Source organism: Dermacentor andersoni, chromosome 1 (assembly GCF_023375885.2).
Source record: "Dermacentor andersoni chromosome 1, qqDerAnde1_hic_scaffold, whole genome shotgun sequence".
Taxonomy (NCBI): domain Eukaryota; kingdom Metazoa; phylum Arthropoda; class Arachnida; order Ixodida; family Ixodidae; genus Dermacentor; species Dermacentor andersoni.
The window spans coordinates 16,343,784-16,366,627 of NC_092814.1; the positions used below are offsets into that span (position 1 = coordinate 16,343,784).

Genomic DNA, 22,844 nt, shown 5'->3' on the forward strand with positions numbered 1-22,844 from the left:
TGGGAGGACACTCCGTTCTCCACTGAGAATGTTAAGAGAGATGTGAAAGGAAAGAGGAGAGAGTCCAACAGTGGTAGAATACTTGCTAAATCTGCTGTAACGGCTAAGTGCAACCCAAGAGCTAGTCGAAAAGAACATTGGAGTAGCTCAAAAGAACGCCAAATTCTATTACGAGAAGAATATGCGAGGCTTCGTACGCTTAACGCCGGAGGCCAGGTAATGATCCTCAAACCTTCAAGAAAGAACAAGCTTGAAGTTCACCGGAACTGGCCCGTTAAAGTGCTGCACCAGCTTTCACATACTATCCTCTGAAAATGCCCGGTCGCAGGAAGGAGGTGAGGATATACCACTGCAATTTGATGAAGCCGTACGCAGAGCGGAGCGGAGTCGTTAACTGAACCATCAAGGAGCAGGATGACACTGGTACCGAGTTTAATGAGTGTAACGCGACTTCCAACTCTGAAATCAGCCTGGAGGAAGTGGTAAAACATTCGGTAAGCTCGCACTCTCTTAGACCCGAGCAGCTAGATGAGCTAAGAGGGCTGTTAGGGGGTTATCTCGACAGATTCAGCGATCGGCCAGGTAAAACCGAGCTAATAACGCATGAAATAGACCTGAACCCGTAAGATCGAAGTTTTACAGGGTGCCTCCACGACAGAGAGAAATCATGAAATCAATCAATGAAATCATGTAATCAATGAAAGCTATACATAAGGGTTGGTTATATTCCGCAGATTTCTCCGTCACCTGATTGATAGTGTGAATATGGTCTATTGTTGAGTAGTTTTTACGGAATCCTGCCAGGTCCTTTGGTTGACAGAAGTCTAAGGTTTCCCTGATTCCGTTTGCGATTACCTTAGTAAATACTTTGTAGGCAACAGACAGTAAGCTGATCGGTCCATAATTTTTCAGGTCTTTGGCGTCCCCTTTCTTATGGATTAGGATTATGTTAGCGTTCTTCCAAGATTCCGGTACGCTCGAGGTGATGAGGCATTGCGTATACAGGGTGGCCAGTTTTTCTAGAACAATCTGCCCACCATCCTTCAACAAATCTGCTGTTACCTGATCCTCCCCACTTTTGCATAGCTCCCAAGGCTTTGTTTACTTCTTCGGGCGTTACTTGTGGGATTTCAAATTCCTCTAGACTGTTCTCTCTTCCATTATCTTCGTGGGTGCCACTGGTACTGTATTAAGCTCTACAAAACTCCTCAGTCACTTGAACTATCTCATCCATATTAGTAAGGATATTGCCAGCTTTGGCTCTTAACGCATACATCTGATTCTTGCCAATTCCTAGTTTCTTCTTCACTGCTTTCAGGCTTCCTCCATTCCTGAGAGCACGTTCAATTCTACCCATGTCAGCTACCCATGTCCTTATGTCAGCTGTCTTACGCTTGTTGATTAACTTGGAAAATTCTGCCAGTTCTATTCTAGCTGTAGGGTTGGACGCTTTCATACATTTGCGTTTCTTGATGAGATCTTTCGTCTCCTGCGATAGCTTACTGGTATCCTGTCTAACGGAGTTACCACCGACTTCTATTTCACACTCCTTAATGATGCCCATAAGATTGTCGTTCATTGTTTCAACACTAAGGTCCTCTTCCTGAGTTAAAGCCGAATACCTGTTCTGTAGCTTGATCCGGAATTCCTCTATATTGCCTCTTACCGCTAACTCATTGATCGGCTTCTTATGTACGAGTTTCTTCCGTTCCCTCCTCAAGTCTAGGCTAATTCGAGTTTTTACCATCCTATGGTTACTGCAGCGCCCTTTGCCGAGCATGTTTACATCTTGTATGCTAATGTAGGCTAATGTGTTCAGTATGGTAATTCCATGCTATTTGTTTGTGAAAGAAAACACCGACAGTATTATTGTTAAGGGTTATTATTAAGGGTTAAAGGGTTAGCTTGAGAGACGTTTCGTATAATTTGCATTTTGCACGGAACAGTACAGCCTTGGTTTTAGAACAATTACTGTGTAGTGAATTTGCTGTAGTCCATGCATATATTTTATTTAGTGCTTCATTTGCAGACACGATGAGGTCATCAACCATTTCACGAGAAAAGAATAGATTGGTGTTATCCGCGTAGATTACGTAATCTACAGAGCTGTCAATTTCTACATCATTATTAAAAAATATTAAATACCAGGGGTCCAAATATGCTGCCTTAGGGTACCCCATTCTTAACTTTAATGGATGATGATAGCTCCCGGTTAATTGATACGCACTGTTGCTGATTTGATAAATAGCTATTTATGACACCAGGAACTCCATAACATTAGAGTTTTTCTAAAACTGTAGCATGATTTATCTTGTGAAATGCCTTGGAGAAATCTAGGAATATTTCTAGGGTAAGTTTTTTTGCTTTCATATTCCTTAGAATCAATTCATTTTGGTAAAGCAAGGCACTTTCGGTACACAGGCCTGACTGAAAGCCCAACTGTGACGACGTTATAATGTTGTCTATTTAAAAACTTAGACAGTCGAATGAAAATAAGGTTTTCGTACTCTCTAGAAAAAGCCGGCAAAATTGATATCGGTCTATAGTTACATAAAATGCCCTTGTCTCCGCCCTTATATATAACCGTTACTTTAGCGGTTTTCATTCTCTGCGGAAACACTCCTTTGGTAAACGCGAAATTATAAATGTGAACTAAGCAGGTACATATGAGATCTAAGATAAATATTATAGATTCCAATTTTAAGCCATCTATGTCCTCGCTTTTGCTCATTTTGAAATTTTGAAAAACACTGAAGACCTCCTGTGCGTCCTTGGGATTCGCAAACAAATAATCAGTCAGAGCGGGAGGCAAATATTCCAGTGAATCCCAATTATGAATACTGTCAGCCAATAAGGTAAAATATTCATTGAACTTGTTTGCAAGCACTGCAACCTTACATAATTCATTGTTTATAGACGGCTAACAAATATCGTTATTCACTTGTTTAGTAGATATGATAACATTTAATTCATTCCACATTTGTTTTGAATCAGTGACACTATCAAACATCATGAAGTAATAATTATGTTTAGCTTGTTTTTGTATTTTAGTGAGTTTGTTAACGTATGCCTTAAAACCTTTAAATTTATGCGGGCCTCGCTTTATCTGAAACTCTTGATATAACGTATATTTTTCTTTTATCATATTGCCACGAGGTGTAACGCGCCAGCGCTGAGAAAGAAGTGACTGGAACGCGCGCTCGGCAAGAGGTGGGCGCTGAAGAAGAAGAACTAGTAGAGGCTGAGGACGCCGGCTTGAGTTTTGTGTACGCCATCTTGTACAGCTGTCTGTCTCGCCGACGCCAGGTGCATCTTCATTTGTCTTTTCGTGACAAAACTGGTGGAGGTGCTGGCTACGGTTCATTCGATGCCACCAACCCCTCCAGGTAGCAGGAGCACCAGCCCTATACTAGTGGACATCCCTGTTCACCGCGCCAGCAGGAGAATCCGACGATTGCCTCCGGAGCTTGATCATCTCTCCGCAACAACATCGACGCCCCCACGGACCAGTATGGAAGGAACATCGACGTCTCTATCGACTATAATGCAAGGTACGTCCACAACGGCACCTCAGTACCTGCTGCAGAATCTCCGAGTGCCGAAAGTGTTCCACGTGGATATCTTCGAGAGTGTAGAAAACTGGTTAGCCCAGTTTGAGCGCGTTGCCGAGATAAACGAATGGAGCGACGCGGCGAAGTTGAGAAACGTCTACTTCAGCTTGAAGGACGGTGTTCGCACTCAGTACGAGAACCGAGAAGGGCTCCTCAAATCGTGACTCGAGTTCCGCCGTGCCTAGCTGGAGACATACACCAATGCTGATCGCCGCGACCGAGCCGAACGGGCGCTCCAATCCCGCATTCATCTGCCGAATGAGAGCGTGACGTCGTACGTAGAGGATATGACGCGCCTCTTTCGTCGGGTGGACCCCACCATGTCAGAGGAAAAGAAGCTGCGGCTTCTAATGCGGGGAGTTAAAGAAGATCTATTTGTTGGCCTGGTTCGAAGCCCGCCGAAGACCGTGGCTGAATTCTTAACCGAAGCCACCACGATGGAAAAGAGGCACACCAGCGCTCAGCTTTCTATGAAAGGCAAATGAACGCTACTTCACCTTCGGACCAGCGCTCCGCTACGTATGACAGGCACGCGAATGCGGCTTCACTGACGGACGCGGTTGCCTTTGGGAACGTGGACGTTCTCCGAGACGTTAACCGCTCGGTGGTGCGTGATGAGCTTCAACGGCTCAGCTGCCCACCTCAGCCCACGCTGGGTTCCATTTCTGCCCTCGTGAGAAGTGAAGTGCAGCAAGCGATCCAAGGTCCCGTTCCAAGCAGCAATGCGCCATCTGTGACAACACAGTTGCAGCGGCTGTCGTATGCGGAAGTATTGGGGCGAGTCCCTGTCCGCGCTCCGACCCATTTCATCCCCGCCACGCCTTACGCTGCGTCATACGTCCCGCCGCTCCCATCAGTGCAACCGATCCAACGTATGGAGGATCAGCGCCCGCTCGAAAGGGAATCTGACGTCTGGCGTACCGCAGACAGAAGGCATCTGTGTTATCACTGTGGAGAAGCCGGTCACGTATACCGTGACTGTCCATACCGACGCCTCGGACTGCAAGGTTTTGCCGCGGATCCACCAAGGCCCAGGTATGGCGAAAGGCCTAAGGCAATTGAAGAGTACCTGAACCAGCAGGGTATGCCACTGTTCCCGCGGCGGCAGTCGCGCTCACCGTCCCCCAAGCGATCTTCCCCAGCTCCTAGAAGCCCTCCAATGGCAGCGCAAGGACGATCGCCAAGCCCTCGCCGGGAAAACTAAGAACAGCGACCTTCGGGGGCGAGGCCGCTGATAATCGCCCTTCAGAAGACCTCCAATCGACGCGAGCACGGTCTATTCAGAACCATCAAATGACGACAGCAGCCGAACTCAGCGACAGACTCTCGCTATACATAGCTGTTGTGCTCGATGGCCGCCATGTTAGTGCGTTATTGGACACGGGTGCCGACTACTCAATCTTGTGCGGAAAACTAGCGACGGAACTCAGAAAAGTTATCACGCCTTGGTCTGGAACGCAAGTTCGTACAGCTGGCGGACATATCGTAACACCGTTGGGCATGTGCACGGTCAGAGTAGGAATTCGTGGGTGTACGTTTCCAGCCAGCTGCCTTATACTCCGCGATTATTCTCGGGACCTCATCTTGGGTGTCGACTTTCTGCGAGAGTATGGTGCCATTATAGACCTCCGGGAGCGCACAGTGACTTTTTCGACAGAGAGAGCAGCGAACATCCGCGACAACTGCCGACGTAACGCGCTTCGGGTTTACGCCGACAGTGCAACTTTACCACCACGCGCAAGTGTCCTGGTAGCGGTCGTATGCGACGATCTGCGCGACGGCGAAGCTGTTGCAGAGGGCAATTCCTCCCTTATGCTGACTCATGGTGTATGTGCAGCCCGCAGTCTCATTATGCTTCGAGGTGGACATTTTGCGCTCCTCATGACGAACTTCAGCCAGGAACATCGGCACCTGTTTCGTCGTACTACTGTCGCTTTTGCTGAGCCCATAGCGGACGTTGCTGAATGCTTTGCGTCTATGACAAAGGACAACCCAGCTCAGACACTCAGCAATATCGACATCAATTCAGGCCTTTCGGAGGAAAAGCAAGAAGCGCTGCGCGAGTTGCTACTTCGGTTCAAGGAGTGCTTCGCATCTTCTTCTAAGGTACGCCAGACGCCCATCACGAGACACCGAATAATCACGTATGACGATGCTCGTCCCATACGACAACTGCCTTATCGCGTATCGGCGAAAGAGCGCAACGTGATTAATGCACAAGTGAAAGAAATGCTTGACGATGACGTCATACAACCATCCCAAAGCCCTTGGTCGTCGCCGGTGGTCCTTGTCAAAAAGAAAGACGGAACGCTTCGGTTCTGTGTTGACTATAGAAAGTTGAATAACGTCACAAAAAAAGACGTTTATCCGCTTCCGCGGATCGATGATTCGTTAGATCGACTACGGCGAACCAGGTATTTTTCATCCATAGATTTGAAGAGTGGATATTGGGAAATCGAAGTTGACGAATGAGATCGCGAAAAAACTGCCTTTGTTACCCCGGATGGACTGTATGAATTTAAAGTACTTCCACTAGGTCTGTGTTCCACACCGGCCACATTCCAGAGAATGATGGACACTGTTCTGACGGGTCTGAAGTGGCAGAGTTGTTTAGTATACTTAGATGACGTCGTCGTGTTTTCGGCGGCCTTCGAAGAACATCTGAAGCGTTTAGAGGCGGTACTTGAGGCGCTCCGCTAATCTCACACTAAAGCCAGAAAAGTGTCACTTCGGTTACGAAGAGCTGAAGTTTCTGGGGCATGTTGTAAACGCCGACGGCGTCCAGCCTGACCCAGACAAAACATCTGCTGTTGCTGCTTTTCCGACTCCTCGTGACAAGAAAGCAGTACGCCGCTTTCTCGGTCTGTGTGCGTACTATCGTCGCTTCATCGCTAATTTCTCCCGGATCGCCGAACCACTTGTACGCCTCACGCGAGAAGGCACACGCTTCGTTTGCACGGATGAGCAGGACGCAGCTTTCACCAAGTTACGGCAGCGCCTGCAGAAATCACCCGTCCTCGCTTACTTTGACGAGAACGCTGACACCGAGGTGCATACCAACGCAGGGAACGTCGGTCTTGGCGCTGTACTCGTTCAAAACAAGGAAGGCGTTGAGCTAGTGATCGCTTACGCCAGTCGCACCCTTTCACGCGCCGAAATCAACTACTCCACCTCCGAGAAAGAGTGTCTAGCGGTTGTGTGGGCCATCATGAAATTTCACCCTTATCTCTACGGTCGCCCTTTCAAGGTGGTGACAGACCACCATTCCTTGTGTTGGTTAGCCAACTTACAAGACCCGTCCGGGCGACTTGCTCGATGGAGTCTCCGTCTGCAGGAGTTCCATGTTACCATCGTCTACAAATCGGGCCGCAAACACGAAGGTGCGGACACGTTGTCGCGCGCTCCCGTCAAAACTTGCGATAAGGACATGGACGAAGACGGCGCATTCCTTGGGGCCCTCACTGCACCTGACGTGATCATACGGCAGCACGAGGACGCCGTAATACGCCCTCTCCTCGGTCACCTAGAAGGCAAGGACGTTACAATCCCACGGCACGTTTCTCGCAGTTTCTTGACCTTCTGCCTCCGAAAGGGTGTCCTCTACAAGAAAAACTCGAGTGCCAGCGACAAAGAGTACCTATTGGTCGTACCTGCCGCCCTCCGTGATGACATTCTCCTAGCCTGCCATGATGAACCCACGTCTGGACACTTGGGATTTTCACGTACTCTTGCAAGAGTACGCCAGACGTACTACTGGCCCAGACTTTCTACCACGGTGAAGCGTTACATGCAAAGCTGCCGTGAGGTTCAACGCAGGAAATCGCCGTCTTTCAAACCCGGGGGGTTACTCCAACCCAGCGCACCACCTAGCGCGCCGTTTGATCAAATCGGCATGGATCTTCTGGGACCCTTTCCCTTGTCAGCCAGCGGAAACAAGTGGATTATAGTCGCCACAGACTATCTAACACGCTACGCCGAGACGAAAGCTGTACAACGTGCCACGGCCTACGAAGTTTCACAGTTCTTCATAGATCAGATAGTCCTCAGACATGGTGCCCCATCATACGTCATCACCGACAGAGGAACTGCCTTTACAGCCCAACTGATAGAGGACATATTCGAGTTGAGCTGCACGCAGCATCGCAAGGCCACTGCCTATCATCCGCAGACCAACGGACTGACGGAACGGCTAAACAAAACTGTTGCTGACATGCTGTCTATGTATGTAGACGTCCAGCATATAACATGGGATCAAGTCCTGCCGTACATTACATTCGCGTACAACACCGACATTCAGGAAACAACACAATTCACACCGTTCCGTCTTGTCTACGAGCGCGAGGTCCAGACCACGCTAGACGCAATGCTCCCGCACGACACCGACGCATCACTTACTTTCGACGCCGAGCAACTTACTCAACACGCAGAGAAAGCTCGTCAACTCGCGCGCATACACATCACGAAGCAGCAGAGTACAGACGCACGACGCTACAACCTTCGACATCGGCACGTTGAGTACCAGCCAGGTGACCAAGTCTGGGTGTGGACTCCAATCCGTCGCCAAGACTTATCTGAGAAGCTGCTTAGTAGATACTTTGGACCCTACAAAGTGACACGCCGCGTTATTGAAGTGAACTATGAGGTCATTGCCGACGGTGCCGCGTCGCCTCGGCGTCGACAGCACCACTCGGAGATAGCGCATGTTATTCGCCTCAAACCGTATTTCGCGCGTTAAGGCGGCGCCGACCCGATGTTATACGACTTCCACACTTCCACTTTTTTTTTAGTAAGCATCGGTAGTTTAGTAAGCATCGGGGTCGATGCTTTTCTTTTGGCGCGGCAATAATGCCACGAGGCGTAACGCGCCAGCGCTGAGAAAGAAGTGACTGGAACGCGCGCTCGGCAAGAGGTGGGCGCTGAAGAAGTAGTAGAGGCTGAGGACGCTGGCTTGAGTTTTGTGTACGCCATCTTGTACAGCTGTCTGTCTCGCCGACGCCGGGTGCATCTTCATTTGTCTTTTCGTGACAATATTAAGTATTGCTGAAGAAATCCAAGGTTTGCGCGCCCGCCTAGGACTATTTAACGCTTTCTAAGTAAAGTGATTTCCTTGAATACGCGTGACATAGGGTATCAATAAAACCATCGTAAGTGAGATCAGAGGAGGAACATGATAGAACGTTACTCCAATTTATTGTGCTGATTTCGTCTCTAAAAGAAGATAATATTCATGGATTTATTTGTTGAAAATGAGCGGCAGGAAGGGTTTGACTTCTTTTATTAGTTTTGTTGTCAAGGACTAAATATATGGGCAAATGATAGCTTATTGGGGCATCAAGGACGCCTGTCTGTACTGTACTGTTTGTACTATTCGTAATTAACAAGTGTAGTAGAGGAGAACTGGTATCAGTAATACGCGTTGGGATAGTGATTACGTTTCTTAAGAAAAAACTAGCAAGGAAGTTTGAAAATCTCGTCTGTTTAGGTGTATTGCTCAACATATCTATGTTAAGGTCTCCTCCCAGAACGGATATATAATTAAGCTCATTGACAACGGCAAATAGATTTTCTAAATATTGAAAAAAATAATCAATTTTGCCATCAGGTGGCCTGTACATTACTACAAACATATAGCTCTGATACTTTAAGGTTAATACCTCAATGTCCTCTGTACACCGAAACAAATCTTCAACATATTCATACACAAATCCAGCCTTTACATGTATGCATACACCTCCACCAATTTTTGATTTTATATTGTGGCATACAACATTATATCCGCCAATACGAAACACGTCTGTATCACTACGTTACCAAGTTTCGGTCATCATAATAACGGTGAATAAGAAATTGAACCTATCAAGAAATAAAACAAAGCTTTCTTCGTTCGAGCGGGCTGATTGCATATTAATATTAAGGAGCTGCACATGATGGTCGCTTACATACGAGTTCAATTCAGATGCACTAGAATGCATGGCCATCGTTCTCTAGAAATAATATAGTTAGGCTGTCATTAGGCTAGACTACTTCATCAGGCGTTACATGTAAAAGGGGGGTCCTGTCTGCCTTCCTCATATAAATTTTGCCCTGCGATACCCACACATATTTCGATTCCCTTTCACGCCTTGCTTGCCATGCTTTACTGAGCATAACCTTAAGTTCCATGCAGAGGTGCTCGTTTGTACAAACAATGTTATTCTTTTTAAACCAAGACGACTGCTGTCTAATTTAGCCTTTTTTGTCAGCAATTCAACACTGCTCATTTCTTCTGTATGTTAATGAGTTATAGCTATGCAAGACTCTGAGTTTTCAAGACTGCATAGAGCTCTAAAAAGACACTTTGTCGCTCTCAAACTGCTGCAGAAACAATAAGCTACTCCTAAATGCTTCTAGAAGTATAATATGAAGTTATACGGAAAAACACCATGTACGAAGGCGACTCAGAAAGTCTTTGCAACTATTTTTATTAGCCAAAATAAGGTACGTACATGCAATGACAAATATACGTGATATTCTACGTACCTTACACTACTATTCCACAAAGTCTCCACACAAGTTCAGAGATCTGTCCCATCGCAGCACTAAACTTGACATGTCCCTGCGGCAGTATTCGTCCTGCTGACTGTGAAACCACCACCAGACTGCTGCCTTGGCTTCATCGTTGCACGTGAATCGCTGTCCTGCCAGGAACTTCTTCAGCGGACCGAAAACATGGAAATCCCTAGGTGCGAGGTCCGGACTGCATGGTGGGTGGTCCAGATTCTGCCAGGGAAATGACCGGAGCTTGTCGGCAGCTGTGAGTGCAACACTTCGCTGCTCGTACGCCGCGTGCGTGTGAAGCCATGAAGGAAGGAAAAAAGATAGGAGGGAGCATTACGCCACGCAGCTAGCATTGGCAAGCGAACGCTCCGTGAAGCCACAGTGGTAGCCCAACACATCATCTCTTCCGTCGAGATCACGAAGCCAATTGGAGATTTGCCGAGACATGGTTCCCGGTAGCTTTTATTCGGTGTGCGCTCGGCCGACAGTTGCTAGCTGCTCGGATGGAGGCCTCCATGGCTGCTCAGCTGCTCTGCCTGTATTTCTGATGACATTTTTGCCTGAATGCTTGTTCCGCTTCGGTCGTTTCCGGCAAGGCACGTCTTTCCGCACTTTGGGCGAGTTGTGAGAGGCTCCCCATCCAATGTTAGCGCATTTAGGCTACAGGTATACTTCGGCCGAAGTAAACAGACCGTTGTGAGTGATGATAAGCGACACGTATTCGTCACATTTTTGACCGAGGCATGGCCCGTGTGTACTTTGCCCCGTTATGCGAGCTCTGTTGATTTGCATTGTCGCTGGATCAGTGGCATCTTACCCGGTTTGCATGCATGCGATCTATCGCATTGCGGGAGTCATCCTTGCAGGCTGAACGTGATGGGCCTCAGACGGCGCTGACTCCCGCAAGAAACGGTGGGGCGGGCCTCCGGTGCACAGGCCGAGTGTCCGACATTGGCAAGAGGCCGCGAGGCAGCAATGTGCGAGAAGTACACGCATCGAAACGAAGAATTAGATGTGTGCACAAAACAGAGCACCTTTTTTCGCACTGGGCGCACCAAAATTTCCATGTTTGTGCTCCGATTCGTTTCTTTCCGTTTTCAAAGGTGAAGGCGAGTTTAACTTGCTACGCACGCGCTAGGTTGTTCTCGCGTCGCGGTGCGTTGTCCACTTATCTGCTCCCAAGAAAAGCAGCAGCAGCCGTAAACAGCGCCAGCGTTTGGAGTTTGCGACCCATATATGGCATGTGGTTGCCACTATGTTCCCAAGCACTGACCCTGCTTCGAACAAGCGGTAGGCCATCGGACGCATACGATCTTATTACAAAAATTTATGGGGTTTTATGTGCCAAAAGCACGATCTTATCATGAGGCACGCCGTATTCGAAGACTCCGGAATAATTTGGGCCATCCAAAGTTCTTTAACGTGCCCCTAAATATGAGTACACGGGTGGTCTCGTTGGTGAAATGGGAGAAAGGTCTTGGTGTGTACTTGAACGAAATGCTAAGCTTCTCTTCGCACACTAAATATGCACAACAACTTGTCCTTCATGCTTGTGGAATTATTTGTGGTATATTGCAAACTTCCACTCGCCTGTTGCCTTTCTGAAATGCTATTCTGCTCTGTGCACACTGAAAAGATTTTGCGCCAAAGAACAACACACACAAGAAAGACGACGAAACCACGGGCGCTTGTGTGCCTTCCACTGCTAGTGTATACCTCTATAGTTTGGCGTAGAACGTGCAAATCTAATCCTGATTATTTCAGAATAATTTCAAGTCTACCTTCAAGCACCACATTTGCAGTTCTGGCAGCCATAGTCCAGCCCTCCTAAATACACATAAGCTCACACCGCTAAAATCACGACTTAATAAATCAAAGCTTTTGTTCCTCTATAAGGTAGTCCACGACATTATGCAATGCTCAAAGCTTTTTCATCATGTGCAATTTTTCGTGCCGCAAGAGTATGTCAGGCAACATTCCTCATTCTCTGCCTGACCTTGTTGCATTAAATATTGTTTGATGTAGGACTTGACTGTATTGACTAAGTATTTTACCTGTATTGATATATTTCAGAGTTCATATTCCAGGCGAAAGCCTTCGATCTTCCAAGGTTGCGTTGTGCGGTGCAGAACAACGGAGCGCTCGTGCCACTGCTCGCGCGTTCGTCGTCGTCTTTTTCTACATCACTTCTTCCAGATCGATCTAACATCGATATCAATGATCATGCCAAGAAGACACAGTTAATTAAGATAGAGTTAATTAGGACACTCGAACCCACGACCTTTGCGGTTAATTAGGGCGAAGTTGATTGAGGTACACTTAATTAAGGTAGCTTTAATTAGGGCAACCGAGCCCACGACCTTTTGTGGGAGAAAATGAGCAATAACAAGTAACAACGTATTGGAATGAGATTGTAAAGTAATTTATCTCTCGAGTGCACAGGCTTTCGCCTTCACCCTCGTTGGTACATGCTCAAGTGACTGTTCTTTCTTTGTATATCATGTAGATGATTATTGTGTAACAATAACTCCCCTTTACACTTCCTCGTTTTCGGCTTCCCTATTTCTTTCTCTACCTCGCATTGTTTTGTATACCGCATTTGTCTTTTCTGTACATTTTGTCTCGAACATTACTTTTTAAAAACACCAGTACGAGGCTTTCTAGCTGTTCCTGGGCACTATAATATATATTTGATTGATTGATTATTATTATTGTAGTATTAAATAGCGTTTTTTAAGCGTGCACTTGTATGTTCTTTCAGTGCAGTAGCTTTTGTGCAATATTGCTATAGTGTGCCAATTTTATTTAAAGCTTGAATTAAGAAAGGGCGAGAAAACGCCTTGTGCCTGACAGTTTGCATTGTGCTGTAAATTTCTTTCTGAGGTTTAAAAATAATTGGCTACAGTGTCCAGTGACGTGCAATAAAATAATACGGCACACCAATTATTACGTGCCCCTAGAACCAACGAATGTTTTCTCAATCATAGCGCCATACTAGACTAAAAACAATGAATAAACTGGTATGCTTTTTTTTTTCTTTTTTTTGTGTGGTGGCTTGAAGTTTGTAAACTGTGAGAGTAGCCTGTTCATATGTTTTGTATTATACAAATGAGCCGGCCCCCAAAATTTTATTAATTCCAGTTGGCGAAGTACAAGTTGGCGAATGGCCAGCAAGGACAATCATTAAAACCCTCCAATTCCCAAGTTTGTAGTGTCTGCCGTTCTGTGATTTCGTAAATGTCGAGAAAGACATAACACGCTGGAAACAGTTCCACTAGAACGTGGCCATTACACAGTGAAAACTTTTCTGACAATTCACCAGCCACTGAATGTGAAGGCCTCCCGATGCAGTGTTGGTGCTCCGTGGGCAAGGTCAGACAGGAACAAGAATCTGGGGGAGACAACCTACAAATTTGGTAAATTTGAGCTGTTGTAGATGTTTTTCTGAGCACTACAGGTGTTTCAATAATTTTTTGCTTCAGAATCCACTTTTTCGCGCTTCTTTTACACCAACAAACATAAATATAACTGCAATAAAAATTTTTCAATGATACCTTGCGCAACTATTTTTCACATAGTTGGCTGCGCAATGAGCCACCAGAAATAAGCTCGTACGGCAGCTTTTGGTACAGCTTTCGATACGATACGGCATGCTCGTGCAGGCGTTGGCGTAGCGATAGTGCAGAAAGAAGGAGGCGCGGGCACCGAACGCGTGCACTACTGTTTCTTCAAAGGTAAGAAAAACTGTTGCGGCAGGCGTCGTTCATCAAACGCGTTTTTTGTATCTAAAAAAGTCACCACTAACCTATTGTTTTAGGCTCCGTTTACAACAGGCCGCACTAGGAGGGACAAAATGGTCCGAGGGGCGAGCGTCGTCAGCCGACGCGCTGCCAGTGGCCTCAAAGGGACTGACAACCTACTTGTTCTTTCATGCAGTGGAGTGGTTAATCACGAAGTGGTACCGCGGAAAACGCTGTGGAACCTCTCTCAGAATTTTTCCATCTTCACTGAGGATGTAGTTGTTCACTGGAAGCATGCTGAAAACGGTGATGGGAGAGCGCGATAGTGATTATACGCCATCACTGGTGGGAAGCAGACGACAAGTGCGGCCGTAACTGTGAGAAAGTATTATTTTGTTTATCGAGCCGATGTTCCTGTGATTGATGTTTTCCCAAGTGCTAGAGTATTCTTGCGACAATAGTCACGTGTTTTCGTGGTTTCCTGTCCAACTGTTTTGGTATTTAACCGGTCGAAACAAAAGCAATCAGTTCGAAAACGAAACGACGCTTTAAACGTAATACGCAGTTCAGCGCGTTACCATAGCGATGCGTGTACTTTTGATTTCCGGAGCATAGAATAAAGCGCAAGTGTATAATATTATAGAAACTGCAATTTCAAGCGATAATTATGTTATACCTAATAACAGCCTACTTACGTACAGTAGTCTCCTAGACTACATCCGAAGTAGCATTATTTTACCCCCAGGCGCCGCCACTTAGTGGTTTTTGAGACTTTGTTAGGCAATTGAAAAACATAATTCCTACTTTAATCGTGAACAGCGTGCTCAATTCTAACACTATAACGCATGGTCATTTCATTTCCATCAGCGTCTCACAAAACGTTCTGGCAAGTTGTCAGTCCCTTTAAGCAGGCAAGAAAGTGATACTACTAGACACGACAGCAGTTACGGACGAATTGGATAAAGTTAATTTGAAGGTACGGTCCGGAAGTGATTGCTATTTCGCAAAAATAAACACCACGCAAATTTGACAACCAGACAACTCACGAAGGGCGTGCAGACGCAAAGCCGCACTAAAGCACCGTACTATCTAGGCAACACCATGGAAGCGGCCGCATGTCAAATCAACATTTGTATGCCCGCAGCAGTAGCTTTGCGGCTATGGCGTTGCTCGAAGTCGTGGGTTCGATCCCGACCACGGCAGCGCCATTTAGAAGGGCGGAAATACAAAAACGCTCGTGTACGTAGTTTCGGTGCGCATTAAAGAATTCCACGGGGTCAAAATTATTCCGGAGTGCGCCACCGCTACGTGGCTCACAATTCGATTGTGGTTGTCGCCCGTACAGGCCCACATTTCAACAAAAGTTTGGCGCTTCTGCCATGATGCGTTGTGCCTTGTGAGGCAAGGACAATGCTAACCATCTCGGAGGTTATGAATAATGACGGTCAACAACGCCTCAAGCAAACACGTCTCGTTTTCTGTTCTGTGTACTACGCAGACAAACAGCAGTAGTGCACGCGTGGTAACGTTTAACATCGACTCGCCACTTTTGCATTGCACTAAACGCTCAAGAAATGAAACATTGTTCGTCAGTGTCACCGCTAATTGTCAATCAATGCAAACAGCACAGACAGCTTCGCTTACACCGGTTCCCACAGTGCGTGGAATAGGCATATCTTCTGCACATTTTTTTTTTTTTAGGTTTCGCGGGGCTGAAAAAAAAAAGCGTATCGTTGAGGTAACGCCCGGTCTGCCCCACGAGAAAGGGCGGGAATATGATGCGAAAAGAAGCAATAGGCTTCTCTCATCAGACTGATTCGTTTATGACATCCTATTGAAATACGGTCGATGCAAGGAGGGACCTGCCGTGGTTGCTCAGTGGCTATGGTGTTAGCTGCTGAGCACGAGGTCGCGGGATCGAATCCCGGCCACGGCGGCCGCATTTCGATGGGGGCGAAATGCGAAAACACCCGTGTACTAAGATTTAGGTGCACGTTAAAGAACCCCAAGTGGTCGAAATTTCCGGAGTCCTCCACTACGGCGTGCCTCATAATCAGAAAGTGGTTTTGGCACGTAAAACCCCAGAATCTAATCTAATCTAATGCAAGGAGGGGCAGACCGGGCGTTGCCTCCACGATCGCCTCCTGGAACATGCCAGTAGCATTAAAAAAAGAAGGCATCAACCTGGCCTTGCCCTGGCGGTCATGTCGCTGCAGCCTGAAATTCGAGGAAGTCGCCGTCATCTAGAGGCACGCAAGGTCATCGAGGTGTTCGCGATTGTCAAGCGCCGTCTTTCTTGCCTAATTAATTCAATTATTTGACAAGAAAATTGCGTATTTATGTAATCGAACCTCCCCCCGCGTACTCAGAATCCTTTAGTCACTGAAGATATGATCATGTTTTGGCCTTTGTGGCGTTTCTTGCTTTGTTTTTCTCTGCCTAAATCTCTTGCGTTTAATTTTAGTGAGAATTAAGCGGCCTCGCCGTCCGTTTCCTAATTATTTTGCCCTGTTTGCTGTATTATGTCGTCGTGCAAACAACCATCTTTGGGCGAAATTATTTACGGATTTAGAAACTTGTACCTGTAGTCTTACATTACCTTGATGTCGCAGCCAGAACATTGCAAACAACTACATGTAAAACACTCAACAATGCATGCACTTATTTCGCGAGCCAGCTTACTTGATCTTTGATTCCAACGCCGCATTCATTTCTATGAACGCTCGTTGAAGCAGCCTTCTTGAATCCCATAGCGCGGCTTCTTTCTCTTGCAGAGCTTCAGTGAGTTCCCACTGAAACAAAGACATCCGCGGGGGTTTCCCCTAATATGACGCACAAGCGCATGTTTTTTAAATGGATTCATATTGCAAACACAAGTACGACAAGTTTTGTCATTTACAGATATAAAGAAGGAGCTCAGTCATGCGTTAAGAACAGAACGGTTGCCCACAGGCGACCTAAGATGGGACGGCAACCCAGGAATTGGGCGACGACCTGAGTTTGTGAGGTCGGCAAACTGCAGCAACATTTTCAAAAATACAGGTCACGTAGCTGAAGAAGCTATGTAGATATTTCCGGTTGTCATTGCCATTTCCTTCATTACACTCCACGACTACGCAATGCCTCGATGTTTGCTAGTATCTGTACTAAATTGAATGCCTTTTGTATACGATAACGATCGCATATAAAAGTTGGATATATTCTACACTATTGAGTGAGAACAGGCATATGATTCACTGTTTAATATGTCTTTTAAGGCCAGCCTAGTTAAAGCTGGGCTATTTAGTTACTTGAATTGGGTGGCAGGACGGCACAGCACGAATAAGAGAAGATATGTGACGTCTTGTGCGTTGTTCAGCTGTTCAAGCCAGGCTGTTCTCTGGGTTGACTGAATTATGCCGTATTGCCATGATTTGATCACCCTAGTAAATATTTTGTGGAATGCTGAAATCAGGCTGATGTATCTAAACATTCTTCAAGGTCTGCTTGCTTATGGACTAATATTGTTCTGGCATTCGTCCATGTCCCTTGCTGCATTTGAAGACGTGACATATTGCGTAATAACCTAGTGAAACCAACAATGCGAAAGGTGAAAGCAACCTTGCGTTTAGCCAGACGAAACATGTCTGTTGATTTTGAACAACTTGCCATAAATAAATGCGTTTACATGAAAGTGAAACTGTAAAGCACCGTATGCCTATGATGTCGAGTACTTGTATTTCGGCTCTCATGCCATGGTAATGTGCCTGAATTACATTTGTAGTTTTCTCAGCATTTGCGACATTTTTAATCAGCACACGTTTGGTGCCAATTGAATAATTAATTAAGCTCGCGCATCATGAAGAGCCGAAGTATTCGCACAATGAGTCCGTTGTTCCATTGCGAACACAAGTTTGGAGGCTATGGCATCAGCAAAAAGTTAAATTTTTTCTAGCAGACCGACAAGACATGGAATAATTTCACTGCAATAAACACACGCACGTGGACTCTTGAATGCAGCCTTGCCATGCGAAGAAAATTCTCGCTGTCTCCTAATATTTACTCGCCAGTGCACATGGCATGTGCCCGTCATGCTGACTGTGGGCTTAGTTCAGCTGACAAGGCTCAGTTCAGCTACCATGAACCAGAACAAGAGCCGCAGTAAGATGGGCTTATATTTCTTTGAACTGCAAGCCATCAACTGCACTTGAAGTTTGAGCTAAACTGCGTGTCTTTACTGCTTGGCGAGTGTAGTCCGTGTTACAACCTCCGACGGAGGAATCGTGCGCGCCGCGTGTCGCTGGCTTCTGTCAAGCTTAGAAGCTGTCAATTGAAATGCGGCAAATCCCTCGTAATTATCTATATGATATGAGGGAGCTCTGTATGATTGATTCGGTAAACGTGTTCGTTGCTACCCTTTGTCCCTGTTCTTACTGAATACTTAATGTGTCTGAGAAATCACGCGCGGGTAAGCATTATTTTTAATTTTAATGCTCAAAATTATTTCACATCACAGCTGCGAGCAAAACGCGCACTGCAATTTCAAACTTTGCTAAATGAAATAAACTCAATATATGATGTGAAGAGGTCAAAGAGTAAATTTGAAAACACCAACGTGGGGGGTACAGTCTTACCTTCAGTTTTTTCATGCCTTCTCGGAGAGAGCTTAATTCTTGCTCCTTCTTGATCAAAGCTTCCACCTTCTGGTCCACCTCACTGTTGAGAAGGCATATTCTGTAATTTGCCTCCGATAAGGACTCTTTGAGCTGGGCCTGTATCAGCTTCAGACATTTTGACTCGTCCTTAAAAGTTTTCAGTCTTCGCTCCAGTGCTTCCAGTTTTTGCTGATTGGCTAATAACTCTCTGTGTTTGTCCTGCGGCTCGAAAAAGGAAAAAAGAAATACCTCAATGTATCGTAACTTCCCTTCTTCGAGTAAGTGGCGGCGCAAGTACGTAAACTTTGTAGTCAAAGGTGAACATTATGTTTAACCACCTGGAGGGTTTTAAATGTGTATACGAACGGTTTTGCCTTTCGAACACCATCGGAATATTATCGCGTGCTCAGCAGGCCACAGCCTTGGGAGTCGTCTGATCAACTGACTTTAAATATGCCTCGCTTCAATTAACACTGAAAGAGAACCCGTGACGTTACACCAATACGTACGCAACAGAGGAATGCTGTCGTAGTTTTCAACTGTCTTTGTATTTGACTCATTCCACTCATTTACAATTTAACAAGAAAGGATTAAGGTGTCCTTTTTATATTGCTACAAAACAGTTTGATCTCAGAATGATTTTCCGACCTGCCGCGGCAACCCACTGGCTTCGCCGTTGCGCACAAGCTAACAGTTTCAATCCCGGCGCAGCGGCCGCATTTCGATGGGGGCGAAATGCAAGATCGCTCGTACAAATAGATTTAGGCGCAGTTTCGATTGAGGCTGATCAGCTTCATTGTAAAGTGCCATGAGGGCTGTTTTTTACGGGCGCTAGAACGAAGAATTTCACACCAACATGCCGTGATTTTGTCAAGAACAATTTCTATGCGATGCACACGGCGTTATGATCGTACTGTATTGCTTGTATTGGTGCAGCATTGCGCGTTCTGGCAAGCACAAAACATGCACAGACGCCATCCTCTCACAGTTTGTGTCCAACACAACAGTAACTGTTCAGCGCTGTTTTCGCGCGAGAGCGCTGGGGTGAGCGCGCCCAACTCCGTAACGCGCATTGCCGCACTGACGTGAGGTGGAATTCCCGCGGTTGAGGACAGTGCTCAATTGTTGTTCGCCTTGTGGTGGCGGCGGCGGAGAAGTGGCCCGACGGTCAGGGTGAAAACAGGGTGATGACGACCGCGGTCATCGTAAGACGGACCAAGGGCAAACTCAGTTTCTAGCACCCAACTGTATACTGTCGCATGCAGTGAAATAGATATTATCTCCGCATGAAAAAATGTACATATTTGCAGCCGTAAGCTAGACAGATATTTTTCAATCTGTTTTTCACGTAGAACATAGCGTTCCCCTTGAGTCAATATTTCAACCAAGCTGGCGTGGCAAAAGACAAAATAATTTGCGGAGGCTGCCACACAACCGGAGTGCGCTGATCTGTTGCTTAGGGACAGGGAAAGACGCAGCCAACCGACTGTCGTATACGTGTACGCACCGCCTGGTGCTTGGCGAGCGCAGCCTCGGCTTGGGCCACTCGCTCGAGCTGAGCGTCGCACTGGGCGCGCAGCGGCGCCAGCTCGAGTGCCTCCGCCTGCAGCTGCTCGATGCGGCACTGCTGCTCGCTGGCCGTGGCCTCCAGCGAGGCGATCCTGTCTGCAAGAAATGCGGCGCTTGCACACGCGCGCCCAACCCGCATGATTTGCAAGCTCGAAATGACCGAAACCTTTCAACATTGAAAACTCAATGTTACAGATCATAGAAGGTAAACAGTTGCTCGCGTTCACTAAACCGCGAATGTTTATATTCGCAAGAAGAGACGGGCCACAGCGCCGGCTGTCCCGTCTTCGTGCACGTCTGTTGCATGTTATTACGGATCTGTTACTAGCTTAGCAGCACATTATATCCCTTTCGTCGTGACGGCACATATAGAAACCACCCAACAAAATATTTATTTCCTCTCAGAAAGGGCAAAACACATCGAGAGTAAGCATATTCAGCATGAAGAGAAAGTATTTTCCGATAAACTCATTCAGCAAAACGGGGCAAACACCAGGCACAAAACTTCAAGTGGGCTTTACTCCAAGCCACCGATAACTTCGTTTGGTACAGACAACTCTAGAACCACAGATGTACATACATTTCATTCGCTTTACGTTGCGTGTGTGAGACCACTGGAGCCGTGCATCGGCCTGTCTCCTCTGAGCTTGCTTTCAAAAGACAGTGAGTTTGGTTTGGTGCCTGAAGATATAGCACAACCCACTACGGGGGTTTGGCCATGAATCGGGCGGCAGTGGGTCGAAAAAGAATAAATACCTACTGAAAATGAGATATTAAATGAATTCTAATCGTTAATAATAATTTTCATGCTATAGTTTCTTAGAATTAGAAGTTAACATTTTTGGTTTCTTGTTGTGGAAAATAAAGCAGTAAAATTAGCATGGACGTCTCCTTGTTTCCATTACAAAATTATAAATTGCAACACATACGTTTCTATTACAGTGTCCTAGTGCAGGCGCCCCCAGAGACAGAGTGATCGGTAGCGTGATGGCTAATCCAAGCTGGCGGAAGGGACCTTCTAGAAGTCGTTTTCTATGCACGTTGAACCTACGACACTCTATAGAGAAATGATCCATAGTTTCGGGTTCATTGCAGTAGAAACATTTAGGAGCAGGTGCCAAACTACACCTATGGGAATAGAAATTAAGCCTTGGTATTCGGCAACGCACACGCGTAAACGAAACTTCAAAGTTTCTTGTTTCACACCATCCGCTGTACCAAGGAAATCTAAGGTGCTGAAAATCGGCGTTATCTAATACACATGATTTGGCATGTTCTTCTTGAATGGAAAATTTTTTAAAATCTTGCAGAAGTGACGTATGCCGAAGGTTTTAGGATCCTCAGTACGGGCCTTTAAGAGATGCCGCTGCTAGTGCGGCTGCTGACTCGCTTAAAGTGAGCCCCACGTGCCCTGGCACGCATACCAGATGGATGAGGCGTAAATGCTGGGGAATGAATGAATGAAATTATCGGAGAATGATACTTGAATTGGGCACAGATAAAGCGGAGCAAACAGACAAGGAGTCGGTTAAGATTGCGGCTGAAGAAATATATGTGGGAAGTTTCCGTAGAGCTAGGATGATCGCCAATAACTCTGCTTGAAATATTGGCGTAAATTCGGGTAGTCGAAGAGAGAAAGACCAATTTAATGATGCCGAAAAAATGCCCACTCCGGCCTTCTCTTCACTGAGAGAAGCATCTGTGGTTATTACTGCATTTATTTGGAGGTTTTCAAGGTGGTCATCTAATAAGCCTTTTAGGTATCGAATAGGTAGGAGCTTAGCGTTATTGGGTGCCGTGCCAAACTTCTTCCTCCTCGTCGAGTGTTCCTGCTCGAAGCGCACAAATGACGCTTGCTTGTCTGTCATTTAGCGTCGGCCAAAGGCATTTAGCAAGAAACTTCGTACTCAATACTTGAACTCAGGAAGAAAAGAAAATCGGCTACGTTAGCTGTAGGCAAGATTCGTGAATCAGGGGTGAATGAGCTAGCGCAAATGTAATATATATATATAGTTTTAGAGAGACATTAATCCGTAATATTTGTCATATGATGGGGCTCTCAAGGTTGTGCCCACTGGTAACCTTCAGGAGCTGCAAAAGAATGGACTTGCAGTTTACTGAAAAAACATGTTATGGAATGCATTATAGTTCATAATGATCGCATATTTAAAAGACCACATAATAAACGTAACAGTTAAATTATTTGTCAACGTACTATTCTTCACCAACATTATACAGCGCAAATTACCGTAATATTATGGAGCCTCTTTATTTGAGCTCCATAAACTGGACTTTATTCTGCTTTGTGGTTCCTTTTAATGAACAACGCCGTGTAAGAAAGGACGCGACGCTAAGGGCTAGTTAGTCTTGCGTGGCAGCCCCTGTAGTTTCGCGGCCGTGTTACAAAAATGGTTTGTGGTGTCGAGGAGCAAGGATGCATTCACTAGATTTGCGTCTTAAAGCGAAAAGAAAGGCTTGGCCAGGAACTTTCGACGTTTAAATAAGCCCTGTTGGATCACATGCACTTTGAGGCGTCTGTGAAACCACACATGGCGGCAGCTGGTGCAGTCTACGATGCCGTCATCTAGGTCATGTATGTGACCCGCCAAGATCCGGTTGGTACATGCTTAGCCTAGGCCCATTAAAATCTGATCACTTAGCCGCTTTGTGTCCGTCTGATTTTCCGACCGCTTCTTTCACTACAAACGCATGTTGCCCCAACGAAGCCGTTCAGCAAAGAACAGTTTGCGCGT

At 46.2% G+C, this 22,844-nt stretch overlaps 1 protein-coding gene across 7 annotated transcripts in view; it reads right to left on the reverse strand.

The window, feature by feature from the left end:
* LOC126545898 (uncharacterized) overlaps nucleotides 1-22,844 on the reverse strand; it is a 363,767-nt gene that overhangs the window by 165,119 nt on the left and 175,804 nt on the right. For 5 of the 7 annotated variants that reach the window (XR_008608401.2, XM_055061213.2, XM_055061212.2 and 2 more), the window contains exons 8-10: nucleotides 20,030-20,187; nucleotides 18,502-18,741; nucleotides 16,571-16,680 (exon numbers count right to left, since the gene is read on the reverse strand). Coding sequence is in view for 6 of the 7 variants with exons in the window: in XM_055061213.2 (XP_054917188.1) it covers nucleotides 16,571-16,680; nucleotides 18,502-18,741; nucleotides 20,030-20,187 (508 nt within the window). In the remaining variant the exon portion in view is untranslated. Of the gene's footprint in view, nucleotides 1-10,064; nucleotides 10,422-12,450; nucleotides 13,554-16,570; nucleotides 16,681-18,501; nucleotides 18,742-20,029; nucleotides 20,188-22,844 lie in introns of those variants that run through there. The other 2 variants (XM_055061216.2, XM_050193839.3) reach the window with 2 other exon arrangements.